At 40.0% G+C, this 21,875-nt stretch overlaps 1 protein-coding gene across 4 annotated transcripts in view; it reads right to left on the bottom strand.

Moving 5' to 3' along the window:
- The window catches only part of LOC119143051 (amine oxidase [flavin-containing] B-like), a 55,256-nt gene that overhangs the window by 7,551 nt on the left and 25,830 nt on the right, over positions 1-21,875 (bottom strand). For 3 of the 4 annotated variants that reach the window (XM_037376832.1, XM_037376833.1, XM_037376834.1), the window contains exons 4-12: positions 14,065-14,169; positions 13,232-13,323; positions 10,305-10,446; positions 8,851-9,000; positions 8,048-8,207; positions 6,534-6,630; positions 5,702-5,755; positions 1,416-1,473; positions 349-446 (exon numbers count right to left, since the gene is read on the bottom strand). In XM_037376832.1, the coding sequence (XP_037232729.1) occupies positions 349-446; positions 1,416-1,473; positions 5,702-5,755; positions 6,534-6,630; positions 8,048-8,207; positions 8,851-9,000; positions 10,305-10,446; positions 13,232-13,323; positions 14,065-14,169 (956 nt within the window). The remainder of the gene's footprint in view (positions 1-348; positions 447-1,415; positions 1,474-5,701; positions 5,756-6,533; positions 6,631-8,047; positions 8,208-8,850; positions 9,001-10,304; positions 10,447-13,231; positions 13,324-14,064; positions 14,170-21,875) is intronic. The other variant, XM_037376836.1, reaches the window with a different exon arrangement.

The raw sequence follows: 21,875 nt of genomic DNA, 5'->3' as shown, positions 1-21,875 counted from the left end.
ATAAAATACCAACTAAAGATGTGCTGGAAACGGTAACGCCGATCTCAAATACCCAAAGCTAGTTTTGTAAACAGATTGTGAAAGCTTCCCCAGCTCCCTTCCGAGAACCTGCTCGGCTGTATTCACCAAATAACAAACGTGAATAAAACCCCCTAATGATACTGTACTCATCCATCAAAAAACCCAACCAAGACAAGTGGAAGGTTATGATACTGGCTTAAAATGTTCCCCAGTGATCTTAAAGGTATAAAGAAAACAGTGACAGAGGATTTATGAACCTTTCTGAGAATATTTATTAACTTGGTCTTATCTTACCACTTCGAAGCCCACTATAAATAGACATTGTACCTTCCATACTGAGTCATTATGCCTGGTGGGAAGTAGGCTGTGTAGCAGCCCCCAGAATACTGCTCTTCACACCAGTTCTTCTCTTCATAATGCACTGGCTGTAAAACAGATATTAATCCACTCAAGGAAAGGACAAAGTCCTGAAGAAGCTAATAAAAGAACTAAGGAGACAGCAGAGAAGAACAGCTTATGGTTTGTTGCATGTCAACACCTGACAAAATGAGCACATTTAACAAGTCTCTTAATGCAACATGGATCTGGCACAATAAGCCTTTAGTTTTAGATGCTGCTAGCTATTCTTAAAAAGACCTAGCTAATCTGGCCACTGTAGAACATAATCCTCTTAATCTATCAATGTAAATTTATGCTCTGAGCCATGTAAAGCAATATTAACCTCTGGTATACACATGTATAATGCTTGTAATATATGCATTGGATACAAATATATACTGTTAAAAATGCAAAGCATGGCACTTGCATGGTTCTGTCTACAATATCATGTTTAAAATGATGTAATCTCGAGACTGGTGTCTACAACATTTAAACCATGTAAAATTGCCGTTAAAGGGTAAATGGCATTGATCACATACACTAAGTGTGAGATCACACAAATCCTATCAGGTATTTACCATTACAGGGAAAAGGCGGCAAGGAAAATGCAAAAACACCCCAACACATTCAGCAATGGATCTTAGCAACTAGTAAGAGAGAAGAAACATCATGATCAACATAGCCTGAGGGGGAAAGGCAAGCCTGTCACATTTGAAAACAGCTGAGGTTTATGGTGGTAAGCACTGTGAATGCTACCCATGAAGCTGTACAAGAACATACCTGCCTTTTAAATGTTTCGGAAGCTCATTCTTATCCTCACTGTCAAGCACAGCCCAAGACTTACCATAATTCTCTCCACTCCTCTAGAAAGGGCAGCAAGTGCTCCCGTAGAGGTACCTTTTCCAAAAACACTACACAGTGCTGTGCCACAGCACTGCTGAATTCCAGTTTCATTCTGCCCTTCCCAAGCTCAGCAAGTCTGACAAGAGATGCAATGGTTTTGATTTCGTGCTTACATGTAAAGCTTCCTCTGATCCCAGAACCTTTGCGTAGAGCTCACACAGCCTCGTCTTCCTGCAAGAGAAGAGCAACAGAAGATTTCTGTGTGAGGAAAGGAGAAAACAAGCCACCTCTAGTATGTCCTAGTTCCAAGAGAACAAGGAGCAGTATCTGCTTGAACTTCAGGTTCCAGCTTTTTGAGATCTGTCTTAATTAGTCAGCCTCTGGGTCACTAGAAATAAACTCCTGTGCTGTGTAAGTGCTGGTTTTACCAGCATTTATGCAAGTTGTTCCCTGAAGATACCTCTAGCAGCCCAAATCCATACATTATCTGAAGGTTCTCCAGACTGCCAGGAAAGAAAAGTAGTAAGTCATAGCAATTTTTTGTCTTGTCACATAGACTAACTTACGGTTTGTTCCTACAAAGATGCAGGTGTTGATAGACTGAGGCTCTCAGGGAATCGGTACTTTATTTCTGTATCTATAAAATTTCCTCCTGTTTCAGTTTATGAGTCTATAAATCCATGAATATACCTCATTCTGTAGCAAACCCCAAGTGCAAGTAAGTTTCTTCCTACGAGTCTTACTGTTTACTGTTAGCTGCACACCAATTCCCAAACACAAGATCAAAATGAAATAATAATTAACAACTGTGAAAAACAAACATCCAAACACAACACTGGAAAGGTGTTTACTTCCAGAAGCAAATCCTGTGCTTCACAGAAAGCCATGCTGGGCACAGAAATAAACCAGTCCCAGCTCTGTAACTGTATGGGCTACGCTTGCAGCTATGTAAGTATACAAGGAAACCGTACCCGTACTGCTGTATGAAGCAACCCAACTATACAGGAGCCCAGCTAAACCCATGAGCAGCTGGACTCAAAGAATGCTACAGAAAGGGGATGAGCACAAAAAAAATAAAATAATAAGGAAACCTGAAGGGCCTTGAAGAAGGTGCCCTCCTGTGCAGGTTGGGGCTTGAGCAAGAAAGTGAAGGCTGCTACAGTTCAGGAAGAGCCATGGGGTGATTTTGCTGCTGGCACATATCAAGCCCAGAAGCAGCAGAGAGGACAGAAGCAGCCCCTTCCTTGTGCCCTGGGGCAGAGGACAAGGGTCACCCTGCTTGAGAAGCAGAAATGCATGGTGACACAGTGACTCAGAGGAGGACTGCAGGATCTATCTACGAACATCCTCTCTGCAGTCAGAATCCAGGCACAGCCATAACAAAAGGGAACATTTCTTCCATATCTCTCTCTCTGTCTCTCCCTAAGTGAGGTGACCACTGTGCCCCGCAGACCACCAGCACCTACCCAGTATCTGAACAGAATAAAGCAATTTTCAAAGCATGATCTAGCAAAGCCTCTGCTGAGGTCTGCCCACCACCTCTCACAAATGCCCACCGGCTCCTGATTTCAGGGCAGGTCAGCACCACAGAGCTCCACAAGGAAGTGGGTTATCACCTTGGGACCTATCTGCTTTTGCTCCTCCCAGCACCATGACAGGGATGAAAAGGACCCCTCTAGAGGTGCCTGTGCCCTGCCTTTTCTTCACATGTGACTTGCAGACCCTCCAGGGAGCCTGGAAATGGCATACCAGAGGCTGGTAGGAATTCTCATGTACGGCCAACTGCAGGGCTCCAAGGAGGTGCAAGTTCACTGCTGTTTGCTAACTACATTGCAAACAGATAAAAGTTAGTTTAATATAACCATGCAGAAGAAAATATTAAGCTTCAAGTCAAGGGCATCTTCAGACTCTTCAGAAATTTCAACCTTGGAAGGAATTATTTATCAATAATAAGGTATTATTTGTCAGGAAAAAAAAAATCACAGAAAAGCAGTTTCTAAAGGATTGAATTGTACCAACAGTAATTTATCACCGAGGATATTCCCACAGTAAGAGCAACCCTTGCAGATGTGCTGGTCTCTCTGCAACATCTGCACTTTTTGTCCTTGAATAGTTTAAATAAATGCATATTTATGGATTGATGGTTAATGCTAGCATTGAACATATGAAGTACACAGCAAGTAAAATCCTTATTTCTTGTCTTTGGAGTCAGCTGTGAAATTGCCACCAGCACTAGATAAAAGGAATGTGACGTCTGGAGCTACCTAGGTAAGGTCCTGTTAAGAGTTGCACTGTGCCCTGAGTGGAAGAAGTGCACATGCAGACACTCAACCCTTTTCCCTGGTTTCTTATTCCATGGCAGCATGTGATGCCATCACCTTCATTGCACAGCTGTGAAAGGTAGGGCACAATCTAACCACTGTAATTACTCATTGGCACCTTGGAAGACGAGCTGGACGGCAGCAGTGAGTTTTATTCTCTTCAGTCTGGCTTAGGCTGTAAAATGGTTTCCATCCCCTCCCACAACTGCTGTTCCCAGCCATGATTTAGGACAGCTGCCATGGACTCTACATCCTGTTCTTCATATGCAAGGATTACCGAAAACCTTACCCTGTCATCAATGCAATAAAGGGAGAGTCCAGCTTGTGTTGATAGGCAAGCACAGCACCTCAGCGAGATGCACTCTTTGTAGGGTGCCACAAGAAGCCTGTCCGCAGAAGAGATCCCTCCCTGCATAGTCCCCATCTAAACAACACAAACTGGTTGCACCCTGAGGGTACACCGGGAGAAGGTCCAGGTTTGCACTCTGCCTTCTGAACTCCAATTTCTACTGGAAGGAGACTTGTGCTCACGTACAGCAGATGAGTTGCAGCGCAGCCCAGTGGGTTCCTGCCTCAGCTGCTTGTAGCCAGGACTACAGAAGCCAGAAAGCTACCCCTGCAACAGGGTACCTCTGCTAGGTACCCATGTAAGTATATTTCATAACCATTCTTTACTAAAGCAAAGTCCTCCTAGTCTATGGTTTGTTCCCTGAAAGACAAGAGTTCAAAATCCTTTTGTTTAAAACTTGGCTGTAAGCAGCAGCAAGGTTAGATAATTGTGCTAATGCTTCTAAAGCACACAGGAAAGCAACCTTTCCTTCATGGGACTTTGCAAGCAGCCAGGACAGCCCTTCATTTCACAGAAGCAGCAACTGTTCTCAAAACTGCAAACGCTTAGTTGTATCCAGTGTATTGACACAGAGTGTAAGACATCATCTGGTGTTTAATGATATTAAATCGATGGTTTAAAATACTGGGCACACTGGATTTCAGAATACCTACACTACCACTATTGTCAGTCACCTGCTTGGGGTCTATCTCAAAGCCTGAGTGCTGAGGAGAAGGCTGCCTTGTCCATTCCTGCCAAAATTAAAAGTATTCTGCAGTATCAGGCTGTCATTTCAAAAGACTGGGACATTGACAGCCCCACTTACACCCATTATCCACAGACTGCTAGACTACCTGCAAACCTAATCCGAGATGACTACATCTTCTCTAGTTAGACTAGCTAGTACTGGAAAAATGTTTACTTGGACACCGTATTTCTTGTGGCATGTTTTAAAAACAAATGCATTTTCTCCATGTCAAAATGAGGCTCTCATACCCACACTCTTTACTTGTAGCTTTAATTTGATCAGATACTGTGAATCAGTGTGATGGAAAAAACTCATTACTTTGTAAATTCTATTTTAGTAATAAACCAAAGAGCTGTACTGTATGCAGAGATTTGTTTCAAGAAGACAGTAAAAAAGACTTTCATCTGTGCCTGAAGGACATTTTTTCCCCCCATAACTAAAGGTGGAGAGCTGGAGGCAGCTTTTTGACCCCTTCATGATGCTGGAGTCTTGTTCATGGCAGCTACAGCAGCCTCAAGGTTCCACTAAGTTACAAATACTGAAAGGATCCTCCAGGGTGATTAGAAAAAAAAAAATAAAAAAATCAAGCATAGTGGCCAAACCTGTCTTTTCCAACAAGCTTTCAAAGAGCTCAGTGCAGTTGCAGGAAGCCAGCGAAACAGCAGGGCAGGGCAGTGGTGGTGGTGTCAGGGGTGAGGCTAGCACTGGACCCTTCCCAGTGAGGGCAGCAGAATATCTACACTACTTTCATATTCAGCAGCTTAAAGCAGTTCTTTTGCTAGAGCCATATAAGCAGAGCAGCTCTGCTGGAAAATGAGAACCAGGACCACAGAGTTTCCCAAGGGCAGGGGCTACCTGCCACATCTGCTGCTGGTTTGTGGGAACCCTGTGGGGCCTTCATCCAAAAACAAGCAATACCTTCTTCCTTAAAGTGACATGTCTGCAAACTGTCACAAGGTTACAGACACATTCCTTCAAATCGGGGCATTTTTTTCCTGCTCTGGTCATTTGTAACAAGATTTTGATGCAGATTCCATGCAGATCTCCAGTGTTTGTGCTTACCTTTCTTCTTTTGTGAGACCTGTCAGCCTTCTACATTTCCGAGCAAGAATGAAGCTGTAGGAAGACCACAAACAATTTACTTCCATTATGTTACTACATTATTTAAAATGCCAGTACCCTATGATGGGATGCTGCAATTCATAATATTAGCTTTTGGGTCTCCATCCAAAATACCCATTTCACCTCGCTGTACAATGTTATTTGCTTTGCCGGCTGCTTGAAGGACTCACTGTGGAAGGAATTACTCTGAGATTCAGGCTAGAATATTTGTATGAGCTGTTTCCCAATGACCTTAATTTTACACAGCAGTGGGTGCAGGCATATAGCAACAAGAGATGAAGCCTGGGATTGAAGTGGAAATTATCATTTAATAAACTTTCTAAGACTGATCATGCTTTCTGGCTGTTTAAAGAAACAGAACCAAACAAACTATAATACTAGAAAACAATTTTTCACTTAAAGAACTGAAAGATTTGGGGGAGGTAAAATATTTGGAGAAAATTTTACATTTCTGCAACAACCCCTTTTTTTCTTCTCCTTCCTTTCCTCTTCTCCAGTTTTGTACTTTGCCACAGAAAAAGGCCAAAGGTGACAGTTAGAAAAAGAAGAAAAACAGAATTTAATTTTTTAAACTAGCGATTAAATCATAGAGATAACTTTTTTTGAAAGAAAAAATCATAGAATATATTCACCACACACTGAGAAACTCAACCCTTTTAAAGTATTAAAAAATTACTATTTTAAAGTGTCTCCCTTCAAAAGTAGCAGGTTCAATTGTTGCCTCTAAAACAAAATAAAAAGGCATTAACTAGACACTTTCTTTGTCTCTTACCCTATTATGGCAGGAAAGCTGCCATCAGGCTTAGTATCATCAAGTGTTAAACCAATTGCAGCATCCTCATCTTCAATGATCATGGTACCACAATACCCTGTTAAGCACAAAGTGTAAAAGAAGTTAGGATCCAGGTAACCAAACGCTGGAACAAGCTTCCAAGGAGTTGTGAAATACTCAGAACTTGAATGGAAAAGCCCTAAACAACCCGACCTAAATTCACCTTGCTTTGAGCAAGGCATGAGACTAGATGATGTCCGGAGGTCCCTCCCAATCTCTGTCATTCTCTGATTCTGATTCTAATACAGGGAGAAATGAAAACAAAGGAAAACAAAATAACCAAGTGACCCACATCAAGTAACAAAGATTAGCACACAGCTCCCTTGCTGATCTGCAAGGCGGTGTAGTGTGGTGTTGCCTTGAGTCAAAGAAGTGCTAGATGATCTCCAGAAGGGAAAGTTTAGATCTGAGATGTGCTGAAAATCAACAATACTTTTCAAGCATCTTTAAAACAGAAAGTCAGTAAAGGAATCTCCTATTGTTGAATTCATGATAGAAAAATAAATTATTCTGTAACCCAGTTAGCAAGGTAATTATTAATTGCACTGAAACAGATTGCTCTCAGATTCTGAAGATGTTCAAGCACCACTACCACAGTTGTTTCCATATATGACATTAATGTTCATACATTGTTTTGAAAACACAGTTATTCTTACAAGAAGGGTTTGGAGAAAATAAATTGTTCTTAAAAGAAGAACAATGGTGTTAGCAAAGCACAGTATGCATACTAGTGGTTCTATCAGGAAATGGGAGTCACCTCTTGCCAACCCATCCCAAACCAAATAGCCAGAATATGCCCAGATACAAAAGTCTTAAAATCATTCACAAAGATGAAGGATGGATGACATTTGTACACAAATGCAGATGTGGACTCATAAACCAGTGATGAGAAATGGGTGCTATTACACTGCACTTTGTCTTAGATTTGGTACGTTCTAAAAGAGAGCTGAGGAATCATGATGGAAGTATTCAGCATGTAAAGAGAGTTCAGGATGACTAGCTCAGATGGGGATCTCTATGTGAGGACACCTTAAATTAATCCTGCCCAGTGCATGCAGAAGGCAGAATTTCTACAGGCTGATAACCGATGGTATAAAACCTCTTTCCATCACACATCACTTGTACCTTTACATTACTGTACAAGTGGGAGAGACTCATCTCATACCCAGGTGCCACTAAAAGAAAAGGAAAGGATAACAAAGAACAACCAAGGCAATAAGCAACAGGAATGAGTTATCCCTTCATGCCAACCTCCTTCTTTTTATTCCCCCATCCACCCTCTCTTCCCAATCGATCTCTCAAGTTTCTCAAACAAGGGATGGCAAAAATGGCATAGAAGTGTATGAAGTCTCCTTCTAAGGTCCTGCATACTCTAAACTCAAAGTCTGCTCCGTTACCACGTACCCTCTTTCCCCTCTCAGTCACTACTATTCCTTTAAAAAAAAATGTAATACCCTTCTTCCTCCAGAAAGTTTCCTTATAGTACACAATGCACTTGATGACCGAACCCATGGGAATTCGGTTGATGAGCTGGTTTCTCATTGGGGGCAAAGGTGGGTTGAAATGAATCTTCAAACCAAGAGCTGGGGGAATGGCACTGATCACATATTTGCCCTGGAAAAGAAATTATACATAAGCCAATATATTATCCACTACTTCATTCTAAACATACTGCTCTAATGATCTTGGCAGACACCTGGGCAGGCTGCAAGGCGTATCTTCTGAAGCAATTTTGGCATTTAGCATAAGAATTGCAAAACTGAACCCTCACAAAATCTTGCTTGTTAAACAACAAACAAACATTATATAAACAGCCATCTGTTTGAATGATGGGCAGCTGCTCTTTCTCCAATGTTTCAAAAAAAGCACTATGTTTTAAGAGTCCATTGGTCTCCCTTCCATCTGGACTCCTTTGTTACAACTTGGAAGCAAAGCCTGCAATGTTTTTCACAGAAAATCTATTACTAAGCTGCATTTTTTTTTACCTTACAGTTACCCTCTAATTTGGAAGGTAACTGAACACAAAGATGAGACACTAGCAAAGGAAGAGTTTGAATTTACACTTTGCTTTTCAGGCATCACTTTAAAGCTCTATCATTGCTATTTCTTTGACACAATCAGGAAGTGTGACTTCCTCTCAGTCAGTTAAATCTGCTGCATTTTTGTACAGGATTTTGGAGATGTCGAAAAGGAAAAGCTAAAGTTTTTCTAGCTATCCCAGCACTAACAGTTGCTTAAATGTTAAAGGTTTCAGTACCTCATATAATTCATGATCTAATGTTTCCACTATGACACTTTCACCCAACTGGTCAATGTGGACAACTGGCTTCCTCAGCTTCACTCGGCTTCCCAGGCGCTCCATTATTTTCTCACTTATCTGGCCAGAGCCCCCAACAAACTTCCTCTCCTGAAACACAGAAAACAACTCAGCAAAGCAGATTCAGCAGACTGGCACTTGTGAAGGGTGTATCATGAAAAACATTTTGCTTGGCATCGAAAACAAACCCCATTCTTCCCATTGTTATCAAAACATTTTTGGGAAGTTTGGCAATCTCACCAGGAAAACACATCCGTGTTATTTTCTCTTTCGGTGAGCTCCTCAGGTACTTCCCATTTTTGACCACCAGCCAAAACTAGAAGTATCAGCAACTCCATGAGAAAATCCCTTCTCACGTGGTCTCCAAATGGATTTGACAGGCCTGTGTGAATCAGCAAGACTTCTGAAAAGTGCTTAAACTTTTCAGCCCTTCTCTGAGTTCACTCTTACCCCTGCGGAGGTCTGTGTATCAGAGGTAGGACCCCTGATCCTCACAATAAATAACAAGGTATAATGACGTAGCTCACTCCAAAAATGTCTCCTGCAGTATATAATCTGACTTAATTTAAACTCAAATTACCTCTAACGTAATACAGAACTCAAACAATATTTTATTAAACATATTTGCAGTTACATTATCTATCATTGTTGATTATATATGAATATTTATGCATTTTAACATGTTTTAATGAATTTGTAATTTTAAGTATTATTTATTATTAAATAATTTGCATTTCCAAAAATACAATTGTTTCTCATACAATTAGTAAATTTTGCATTTCTCAAGTAGAAGATCATTAGCAGCGTCTTTACTTCCTTGAAATGCAAAAGCAGCACTAATGCACCAGATTTCAAACTTTTCAAAGGAGTATCCTATTTAAGCAGGGGTGTTCAATTTCTTCAGAATTATTTTAAAATCTTAAGAATTGTAATCCTTGGAAGCTTGCATCTTTAGGAACCCAGCTCTGGGCTATATTTTCAGTATTAATGTGGAGCACTCTACAGATTTGTGCAGCTAATATTGACATCTCCATTAAGTGCTTCCAAAGTGGTAAGGCTTGCTTCAGCCTCATGACAGAAATAAGCATAAGTAAAACCTTATTTTGTCAGCATGGATAGGCAAAGTACATGTTCTAAACAGAGCCCAAAAGGAAGCCAGAGTCGGGATACAAATCTGCTGATCCCGGGGCCAATGCCTTCAGCACAGGAACAGCCTTCAACACTATTTTGCAACATCCAGATTAATGTGTAAATGAATAGAACTAGTTATCAATGTGCTACTGGCTCAAAATCATGGATGGCTCAGTTTGCCCTCTGAACTAAAATAAACAAGCAAAAGAATGAAATCAAGACAAGGCCTGTCACAAGCCGCAGAAGGTGATGGCTGACAGTACCTGTCCTCCATTGGTCGTTGAGAATATCCTTGCTGTCCCACCACACTGCTTCACATACCACAAAAACCAAAGGGCAGAGACCTCGTGGGGTTCAGAAGTGACATCCACATTCACAAACAGAGTTGCAAAACTCTTGGCAGCACTGCAACAAAGACAAGAAAGTGAGTTAATTTAAAAACTGAAGAAGGGTGACAAGATTGTTTTTGAGTAGGGGAGAGACTGTCTTTGGCAACCTCTTCTTTCACTGTGGGCAAAGGATTTCTTAATTTCAGTTGAAGTAGGAAACTATCAATTCCCTTTATGCAACATTTTTCAAGTAACCCTACAAAAAACTGCTAATCAAGCACTACTGTATTCCAACTGAATTAGGGCTTCAGGAGACACAAGAGCCCATGAAGGCTTTTGTCATTCTATGTTACTAATACAATTTGCTTGTCACCCTAGATTCAGAGCACCTGCTAAATGCCTGCCCCTCAAGCACACAGCACAAAGATTATTCAACAGTTGTCATAAAAAAAGTTAGTGAACTTTTCTAAGCTAATTATCTAAGCTCTCTGGGTTAGTCAGCATCCTCTCACTGCCTGTTCCTCTGCTGTGCTCAGGGAGGGTGCTGCAGATGGAACACAAAAAGGAAAGAAATGTAAGTAGGAAGCCAGAAGCAAAGAAACAGCATATACACATTCATGCAAAAGTCTGGCAAGAAAGGGGAAAGGATACTTTTGGTTCCTCAACTCAGTATTTTAAATAGTGTTCTGGCAGCCAATGGTGATGAACACAGAACTGAAAAAGTGGCCTGTGTCTGAAAAAGGATCATTGCTTTATGAACTCTGGTTGGTGCTTTCACAACAGTTCTACTGAAAATCACTGTATAAACCTATACAAGATTCTGGGGTGCACTAGGACAGAGTTAATTAAGGCTCAGGGAAACATTCCTCCTGTTAGAAGTAAATACTTCCTCTGCCCTCACTCTGAGGAGGAATTTAAAGGGACATAGACAGGACCAGGAGACGCTCTGCTTAACTGCATTGTGATTGACAGGGTCTGAGATTCTATAGGCATTTCATATGCAAGGCATCAGGCAATCAATAACTTCCAAAGCCAGTGCAGAATTGACTTAGTTGCTTCTTTCTTTCTGCAGTCTTTGAACTTTCCAAAAAACAATACCCCCCAAAAAAAACCAAAACACCCACCCCACCCCCTCAGAAATAAGATTTCAAACAGCTGTAGTTCTATATAGAAAAAAGGCATCCTCTGTCCTTTCTAAAAATGCAAAGTCCCACTGAAGTAAAAAGCTGACCCATTTTCTGAAATATGGGTGCATTCTGGCTTCATTCTCGACAGACAAAAATAATACAGAAAATATGTATCATTTTTTGTCTGTATAAACACATACTGTAAAACATGATCAGTTCTGAAAGATATTTTGTCTAATGGGAGAATTACTGCATGCATTTATTAATATTTCATAAGCAGAAGCTATTAGATGGTGGTTAAATTCTCCTAGTTTCTGCCACCTCTCATTGCTTTTCAGCATTTCTGTTCCCCAGTTTTTCCTGGGATTTTACCTAGAAATGGCAGTATGATTTCAACCAAGAGCACTTGGGGTATTTCCAGCCTGCAACTCTAGCCAAAAGCAAATTGGTACAGTCTGTTAGATGGCAGGAAATAGTAGAATATTACCCTTCTGGATCATTACCTTCCAGGCTGGGAAGTTTCTATGGCATGTTACCTACATCTTGAACAAACTGAGCAAATCAAGCTGAGATGCACATACAAAATCTGAAAAGCATCTTGGAATTAAGGGAGGCTGACAGTTATGCCAATATTCAGGTAAAATGTCAAGTCTTATTCCATCAGAGTTTGAAAAAATCACTGTAGTCCATGAGCTATCAGACCCTGAATGACTACTGATGTGTGGCGTTTTGCTAACTTGTATAGTTCCTTACCAAATCAGAGGTTCAGATGGCCAGCAAAACTAAAAGCATACATTTCTATCTGGTTTTACTAAATATGGACAGTGATACAAATGACAAAGGCTTTCTATATGCTTTTATGCAATTGTCACTCTTGTTAAAGCAAAACAACCAGAAGATTAAAAGATTTTGGACAAGAGCCTACTGTCCATTAACAATGATGATGTTTCTCTCTAGAGGCTGGCTGAAGCTGTAAAAATGCCTCTGTTGAGGACAGTGTCAGCTTGAGTGGGTGCTAGCAGGCTTCTGCACCAAGCTCGTGCAGGTTCACGGCAGCCGTGTGTCAGGTGCTTAGCAATTCTGAAGAGGTTGCTGTAGAAATTGAATTGATTTACAGCGAGGCAGAATTAATGATTTTTTTCTTCAGCGCGAAGAAAACCAATCAAACCGTCGTTGAATGGCAAGTAAAGAAAAACTGCTTTGATATATACATAAAAACAGGAAGCATTTTCAGTTTCCCTAGTTGGTATATGGTACAGCAGTTAAACAATAGAATGATAGGTGTTAAAGTGATTTAGTGCTATTTCAAGACAAACGTTATTTTTATAGCAATTTGGTAAAATCAGCTGGTCCAGCACAGAATAAATGTGTGTTGTTCCATCAAGTTCGATTCAAAAACCTGCTGTAGCCAGAGCATTCCTCTCTTAAAGGTTAGCCACACAGTAAAGAGAAAAAAAGTGCACGTTACAGATGAAGGTACTACCCATATCCCTCCCCAAATACATTTTCCTTTTATCTTTATTCTAGTCTAAAAAGTTAGGGAAATAAAACAGAATCTACTGTGTGTGCTGACATGTGTTGTGGTCCATTATTACAAGATTTTATCACCCCATTTCTTTAAAAAGGCTGTATTCTAGTGGTAGTTATATCTGTTTACACAGCAGTAACACTTACTTGGAGCTCTAAGGTATATGAAATATAAGCTATTATATTTTCTATCAAAGAGTTTCTTACTTTGTCCAGCAAGTTTTATCTATGAAATCTTGCATAGTCATTTTGTCCCATTCTTCTGCATGTGGAGCCTTCCATGGAGCTTCACTGGGAATCTAAGGAGACATAAAAGAGTATTCATCATCAAATGAATGAGTAGCATAAGAAAGAGACAACAAACACAATCTCATCTTTACATGGTAATTCAGCCTGCAAATTCCCGGCAGGTAATATAGTGAACTTAACAGAGGATGCTTTTAGGGGTTTTTGTTGTTTGTTTGCTTGTTTTAAGATTTATTTATTTATTTTTTATTAGGAGATTTAGAGAATAATTTTAGAGTTATGAACTTTGCCTAGAAAGGCAAACTACAGTGCTGGGGAATGTCTCTCCCATTCGTCTATGCAAGTAACGGCAACCTCTTCCCAAAGCCCAGTAGCTCAGTCAATGAAAACATACGCTACTGGTAACAAAGTAAAATGGGCAAGTTGAAGATGAGGGCAGAAATGGGCATACATTTGAGGTCTACAAGCCTTTTAAACTATTACTTACCCAATCGTCAGGCAAAGTGCTAAAAATCACATGCATAAATCCTAATGTTCATATATTCAGAAAAGCAAAGGTATGACCGCAGGCAGCTTCAGCAGCATGGCCTTCAGTAGAGCCTGCAAGGATGCCACTTATACACACACTCTGACCACCAGTGCACACCAAAATGCATGGCACGATGCTGCTCTTGCCAGTACCAGGTTTGTTCAAACTACAGTAGCTTTGTCTGCATCTTAGCCCCATCTTCACTCTGCCCCTCATGGAGGTAAAGCTGAGCTGAGACAGTCAGCTACAATTGCTCGTGCCATACCTCCTTTCCCATTTCATCCATGGTCCTCCATAAGTTGTTGTAGTCCAGGTAGGCCAACGGATTCCACATAGGAGGAAATGGACCTTTAAAGGGGTAAGACTTACCCTACAAGATGAGAAACAAAAACATAATCAAAACTAAACTCCCCCATAAATCATGGCTTCTATGCATGGGAAGCTGCACCAAATAGTTAAGTGTTCACTGGAAGGAAGTACAAATTTAATCAATACATGTTAACAGCCTCTGACAGATTGTGTCTGTGTGCACACGCAGAATAAGAGGCAGTGGGCACAAACTGAAACATGGGAGGTTCTTTCTGAACATCAAGATATACTTTTTCACTATGAGGGTGACCAAGCACTGGCACAGGTTGCTCAGGGAGTTTGTAGAGTCTCCACCCTTGGAGATACTCAAAAGCTGCCTGGACACGGTCCTGGGCAACCAGCTCTAGGTGACCCTGCTTGAGCACGGTGTTTGAACATGATGACCTCCAGAGGTCCCATCCAGTCTCAACCATTCTGTAATCCTGTTATTCCGTATGTGCGACTGAAGCGTGATGCACAGTTGATTTAAGTCAGTTGTGTGCAGAACTGATACTGCTTTGTATCTTCAAAGCTTTATACTGGGCACTTCTGCAGTAGAGTCACTAAGATCAGACCAAAAAAGTGAGATGGAACAGCACCGCACAACTGATATGAAAAACTTGCTATTTGTTACTGAAAAAAACCATATGTTACATTTTTTTCTCCTAAATGTTCATGAAAAGACTGAACTGTTAATTTTATTTAGTGGGCTTTTTTTTCTTTCAAAATCAGACAAAAGCAGCTGTGATGAGCTTTACTACACACTAAAATCATAGCTCAGAGACCTTCCTGGAAAAAAAAAAATGGTTTCTGATAACATAAAAATCCCCAGCCCTACAGAAAATGTAGCATTTACTATTAATGACTCATTCTTCCTATCCAACACCTTAGCCATAAATTCCAGAAACCAATAGTGTGACCAATACAAATGTTATAATTACATCGTTACATACTTAATACTTAAATGTTACATATCTCTATCTCCACTACTAGATATTCAGAAAGTCTAGCTTAATTATGAGTACAAGCCAACAGGTAATTTTAGAGCTATTTTATTCACATGGGATCTTTCTGGCTGACTATATGGATGGCAGCATAACAGTTTTTAAAATTCAGGGAAAAATGCTCATTAGCATTATGTGGTTACTCATTTTTTCACAGTGTATTCTGGACTCCATAAAATAGATAAACAATACAGGCCATATTGTGTGCCACATCTGATTTTTCAAAACTTACATTAAATTATGTATTTAAGCGGGCAGTGCATCAGCATGACTGTCAGTTGGTGGAAGTACTAAATTCTAATAGATATTTGACTCAACGCCACACCGATTCATCACTAAAAAAATATTTACACTAGCTTAAAAAGAAATACTGCATCAAGATTTAATTATTGAACCAGATATAACAACAACATTGTGTCTTGCTGAGGAGAAGTATGCAAATACCACTTACAGAAAGGAGTGGCAGGCTTGATCTGATTTAGCCTCCTTATTAATAATGTGAAGGAAGGGACAGAGATTGTATTATTCAAATACGCAGCTGTTTACAAGCACCAGAAGGGACAGTAAAAGGGCACAAAGGGATCCTGAAAGAGTAAAAACTCAGTCCAGAAAAAACATAATGAGATATAACCTAGGAAAATGCCGGCTAACAACTTCAAGGAATTCTAATTCAGAGAGAGAGATACTTCAAAAGCAGTAAGACCAAAAATCAAACATAAGGAAAAGAATAAGAGAAAATTAGTTTACAAAAAAAATCCCAGCAGGTTAGAAAAAGTGAAGAAACAACTGCTTTTTCAGCTAGTATTTGTACAAATGCAGAACTCTAATAGAAACCTTGTCAGAAACAACAAGGTAATGAAAGTTAGAAAGTAAAGTGTGGGAGGAAAGGATTTCATTCTTTGGTACATGGACATATGAAGAAGTAGCTGCAAAACTACAATTTCATTTTGCAGTGCTTTTGAGGATAGATTATGGTTTGTAAAATGCCAAACATCAAATTTTAAGAAGTTTTCAAACAGCAGTTTTGTCAGAGCCAGAGTAGATGTCCAGTCACTCCATGAACCAGAGGCACCAAGGCTGAAAACCTAGCGTCTTCAGTTTAAGAATGGACATCACAGCACACGTTCACATACTCCAGAAAATAGAGGATTGGTTTTGGTTTTGGGTTTTTGTCTGTTTGGTTTTGTTTTGTTTTCATTCAGCATGGAACAAAAGTGCATTTCTACAGCTCTTGTGCTCAACCATACTAAATACATTAAACTGGAATCAGGAAAACACATACCCCTGTAGATGGAGATTAACTCAGCAAGTTCCATTAGAAACATTGGTCCTGACACAGACGTTTGGGTACTATCAGGGAGTCTCTCAATATGAAATTAATTTGAACTGGGGCATACCTTCATACTCTGCTGCCAAAGGGCTATGAATGAAAAGCAAATGCTCTCAGACTCAGTACCTTCCTACCCCAGCTAGTAACATCCGAACCATGTTGGTAATTACCTCTTAGCCTTTTTGGACACATTAAAATTTTGTAACGAACTCCAATGGCAGCAAGAAGTCAGTTCTACTGTGCCGCCTTCTGAACACTGGAGCCACCCTTCACTACTCTGAACACCATGTCGGTATTCCAATGACCAAGCATATCAGTTCGGTTTTAATTACCTCGCATTTCCCAGATTTAGGTTTATAAAAACACATATACTGCTGTGCTCAAAAAAACAGGACAGTATCAGACTTGTTTATTCCAACAATTGATTTTGTTCTGAGCTTCCTGCTCTGCCAGAGGCAGTCCTGAGTTATCCCCTCTGAGTTAACTCAAGTCTTATGAATTCCCTGTAGTGCTTCCTCATGAGTGCACAGCTAAGAGACACAGAAAACATGTCTTCGTTTCAGTATTCTTCTATTTCACTGCATTTGAACAGCTGAAAGGGAAATCTTAGGTATGTCTCTTGTGCAGAAATCTGGGATGACAAGTCCCATAAAGCATAAGAACAAACTTCAATCTGGAAAAATCAAAACAATCATCAAAAGTTAGGAGTCTCCTCTGAAAGTTACTTTCAAGAGCTCCTAAGACTTTACCTAAGGCCTGATCCTTACTTCCTACATAGACAAAACTCCAGGAGCTGTCAGCGTTTTGTTTGAGAAGAGACTGCAAGACTAGGCTTTACACAGAAACAAAAATAGCAGTGCTACAGAAAGACTACACATAGCTCTGAGCAGTTTCCAACAAAATTAAACGTTTCAGCTCTACTTCTGATGAACTTGCACTTATGCAAATACAACCACCTTTTTGACGTTTAGGCAAAATTTGCCTATTTCCATCATATTGTTGGGAATAGCATTCTCCATTACTTCCTGGTTCTTTAAAATCTCTAAAGAAGAACACAACACAGATGAAAAATATGCCCCAAGATGCTCAAAATATTTCCTTTTCAAATATTGTTATACCAAAATCAGAGTAGTACAAAAGCAGCAATAATAACCACCTCTTCTGATCATGTGACATATTTTCAACACTAGTATATAAGGCTCAGAAGTATTTCTTACCTTTTTTTCTTTTTAAGGGCTTAACTGTACTTAATACAGACACATACATTTTTTAGAAACCATTTCATGATGCCACTTGCAATGCTTCCAAAGACAGAACACCAGCATCAGCAGTTAGAGGTCTACCTGCTATTGTATGGGTCACTTGCTGCTTACAAAGGCTGTTGCCGCAGTATGGGCTACAGCATACTGAAGAAGCTGAAACTATAGGGAGGAAACTCATGCAAGCCAGCTGTCTCAGGAATAAACAAACAGGGAAATGAGAAATCCAGTGTTTCTCACAAATATTACAATTCCCAGTAGATTTTCTCATCCATCTGTTTCACGTCAACCAATGTTTGGCTCAGTTATACTGGACCCATGTAATATAAGTAGTACAGAAATAAACTTTCTGCATACATCAGCTCTGTTTCAGGTCAAATAGTTGACATTAGAAGTGGGTTATTACAGGGAGAAAAAACCCCACAGCATGGCAACTGAGTATCAGTAGCCCCTTGAACATCAGCCCCAGCATCCGGGAGGGCATAGGGACTGGATCCCACACACTTTCTCCTGTCAGAGTGAGTAGATGATTAGCTGAGAAAGGACATACTCTGCCAGGAAATACCACCAGTACCTCAATGCAGAGTAGGATCTCAGGAGAAAGTCTGCTTTTGCAGGCACAAGGCAACTTCATGCTCCCCTAAACACTACGTACCAAGGCAGTGCCTGAGTGGGATGCAATACTGTGAATTGAAGCCCCTGGTGCCAATGATCCATGCATTTTTTATAGCACAGTATAAACATCTTATAAATACAGTCAGCTTTCATTGGAAGAAACAAGATGGTATGGTGCATTCTCTGCATCGCTGCATGAGCACAGATACTCCCTCAGCTAAATCGTCTAAACCTTGGAGTAACTGATGCTAACTTCACCAAGATGTCACTCTGCATGTTAATTCACAGTTACATAGGTTTATAGGCACATAGTGCCCTCTGCTGAATCACGGCACTGGTACCTCACGCATGCCTTGGTCTCTCAACTTAAAAACCTAGTGTCATTCATGTAAAGCACAGAAATGTTAAGATACAAAGATGTGAGAAGGAAAATAAGAAACAGAAAAGCATCACTTCAGGCTGTAACTCTGTACCCGTCTCTGACACTCAGCTTTTCATCTGCTGCCCTGTGGGAAACTATCCTTTCAGTTTGGTTTGTGGGAGTGGTTTTTGGTTTTGTTTTAACCCATAGCATCTAACAATATGTGTCTTTGGGGCTAAGCCTCTTGTGTAATCATAGTTCTCAATAAAACACAGCAACTAGCTGGACCAAGATGAGAGGTATACAGGACTACTTGGAAAACTGTAACAGTGTTGAACTTCATTAAAGTTCCCTTCTTTGAGAACTGTTCAGGAGCTCACATGCTCAGCTGTTTACAATACTGCCAGATATCCTACAGGTAAAAAGATATACAGCTTAGAATATATAAACGCAGCACAAGAAAACCTGGATAATTAATGGTGCAAAGCTACAATATTAAGTCACACCATAATATCCTCCAAATATCTTTCAATATCTAATTTGAGATTATCAGCCATGGATGCCAGAGTGTTTTGCGAAATTTGGTCAGCAAAAGTAATTCCATTTTAAGTGTAGCACAGCTAGACATATTGGCTTGAAACATGCATCCTGAAAAGGAAAGAAGATAATTGGGAACAATATTATAGGAATGATGTCCATCTTCACTCTGCCATATCAGCCATGCAATCCCTTGAATACTTGTCTTTCCTGAAAAAAAAAAAGGCAGAATGAGAAGAAAAAAGCCAACACTGAAGCGATTTAGAAAGGGAAATTGAGGATCTGTTCTGAATTTAAAAGTGAATATAACTATTTGTTCCAATCAGCTGAGAAAAGTTAACTGAGTCTCCTTCCTACTAGAATGGGATTTTTTTTTGGTTTGGACACTAAACCCATCTTTCCAAAAAGCATTTTGGTGTCTTGTGAAACACAGATTTATAGGGATTTTGTTTCTAAACACTCTTTGAAACCAGGCCTGCATGTGGCTTTCAACACCTAAATTAAACCTAGCAACAAAGCGGATAAAATCAAGAGAAAACTTCTCAGTACTTCTAGAATTAGTCTTAAAAAAACCTTCCTTCCACTCCTAAAAGCAGGTAAATGGGCAAAAATTAATGGGAACAGGAGAAAAGAGGAGTTTCATTTGGGAGAAAGACATTAAATGAGCATGTGCTCCTAACATTTCTGAACATATGCTCAGCACACATGCTCTCTCACAACTAAACTACTGCCTTTAAAGCAAGAGTAACACTGGCCTCACTAGTTTTGTTTCTGAGATACTCCAGGTTATTAAATTTCTTGCCTAAAACCAGTGAAACCTCACATAAAATTTTACAGACGTGTGAAACCCAGTATGCTCAGCCAGATGTTCCTGTATGAAATACACATTTCTTTAATTGTTTTTCTGTAGACCTCAATCAACTTCTCAAGGGAAACCAAAATTGGTTCTTACAATCAGATACAATTGCTTGTCTCCCAGCAGCCTGAATTAAAGAAGCTAGGTGGGAGCATAGCTCCTTTTCCTTATCTCCAAGGGAACAGACCCTGGAGTCTGGGAGAGTTAAGACTGAGGAAGTTTCTTTCCATTCGGATTTAATTAAGAAATGCATACTTTATTTCCAGTTCATTTCTCTTACCGCTTTCATCCTCGTGCTACCATTAGGTCACAGCTGCCAGTCTTCCAGTCAATCTGCTTGATCCATAAACATACCTTGGAAGATCTTGCTTTACAGTCTCCTTTGACAGAGATCACTTTGCAGATTTGCTGTATATAATCTTGCTTCTTTTAGGCTGCTGTAATATAAATATTATCTATCTTTTTTTTAATTAAAAAGGCCTAATTATGAACTTCCTTCTTGCAATTACTGCCAGGCGGCTAGCACAAAAAAGGAAAGATGCCCATTTATTTACAGGGCAGGTTCAATGAGACTGAATCATGACCAGCCTTTCCTACACTCCTGCCAATGACTGCTCTTCATTCACAAGCGAGGACATCCTTTGTGGGAGTCTGGAAGATGCCATCACCAGCCTCAGCCTATTCAATCCTCAGACTCGCTTTTGAGGCTACCAGCAAATTTGATTAATGATGCAGCATCTTGTGACAGGAATGCCCACATCCTCAAATCTAGTAAAGAGTTAAAATAACACAGATGTGCATTCCAGTAATAACACCTACCAAGGCCCTGTAGTAACTTAACATCTTTGAATTTACTTGGCTTCCTTTTCAAGACACCAGATGCCCAGCTTCTGAAAGATTCAGAAGTATTCTTCTCAGTTCTCCAAGGTCTTGCTTACAAATTGTCAGCAAAAAGGGGAAAAAACAAAAGATGTGATGTCATTTTGCCTTGCTTAAACTGATGGCAACTGAGAGTCTCACAGACTTTCCATTCTCTGACTGCACTCTAATTAAGATATACAATGAAAAATGAAAGCATTTTTACCTAGTTTTCCAAAGATCCCTTTAAAGCTCATGGGCTCTATACTGCAGACTATGACAGGAGATACTGTCCTTGGATTTCCAGAGAACAGGACAAAAGCTTAAATAAGGCACATTGTTTAGCTTCAGCACACATATCACTGATATTACAGAAGAAACACCACTCAGTTCTATAACTTTAGATACAGCAGTCACTTATCCAGCTGCTAATTAAATCCCAATACAACATGACCATCACATTTTTTATTCATAAACAAGACCACATCTAACTGCATTTTAATAAGCACAATAGTGCTGAAAATTAATGACACCCAAGAGGGCTGAAGAATTTTTTTTTTTTCTGCAGATCTGTTGTAGATCAGTATGTAACCTGGTGACATTAGCACAGGTTTATGGTCCTAGTCAAAAGTACTGCATATGTAAGACTAAATATTCACCCTGTTGCAGACAGGGTTCACATTGGTGTTCTTCCCAAAGATGCCAAATGTACATACTTGTATGAAAGTGATGCTAAACTTGAAGAGGGCAGGACATGCATTCAGACACCTCTAGCAAGAGCTGCTGACAGATGAGTATGAGGAAACTCCACCCTCTTACAGGGAACTTAATTGAGGCAAAGAGGTATTGGCAAGTTGCTGTCAAGAACCTGTCCAGTGACTTGGGAGGGCTTGCTTCATGTGTCACCC

Source organism: Falco rusticolus, chromosome 2 (assembly GCF_015220075.1).
Source record: "Falco rusticolus isolate bFalRus1 chromosome 2, bFalRus1.pri, whole genome shotgun sequence".
Classification (NCBI taxonomy): Eukaryota; Metazoa; Chordata; class Aves; order Falconiformes; family Falconidae; genus Falco; species Falco rusticolus.
The sequence above is the reverse complement of the archived record's forward strand: the minus strand, read 5'-3'. Positions and strand labels throughout refer to the sequence as shown.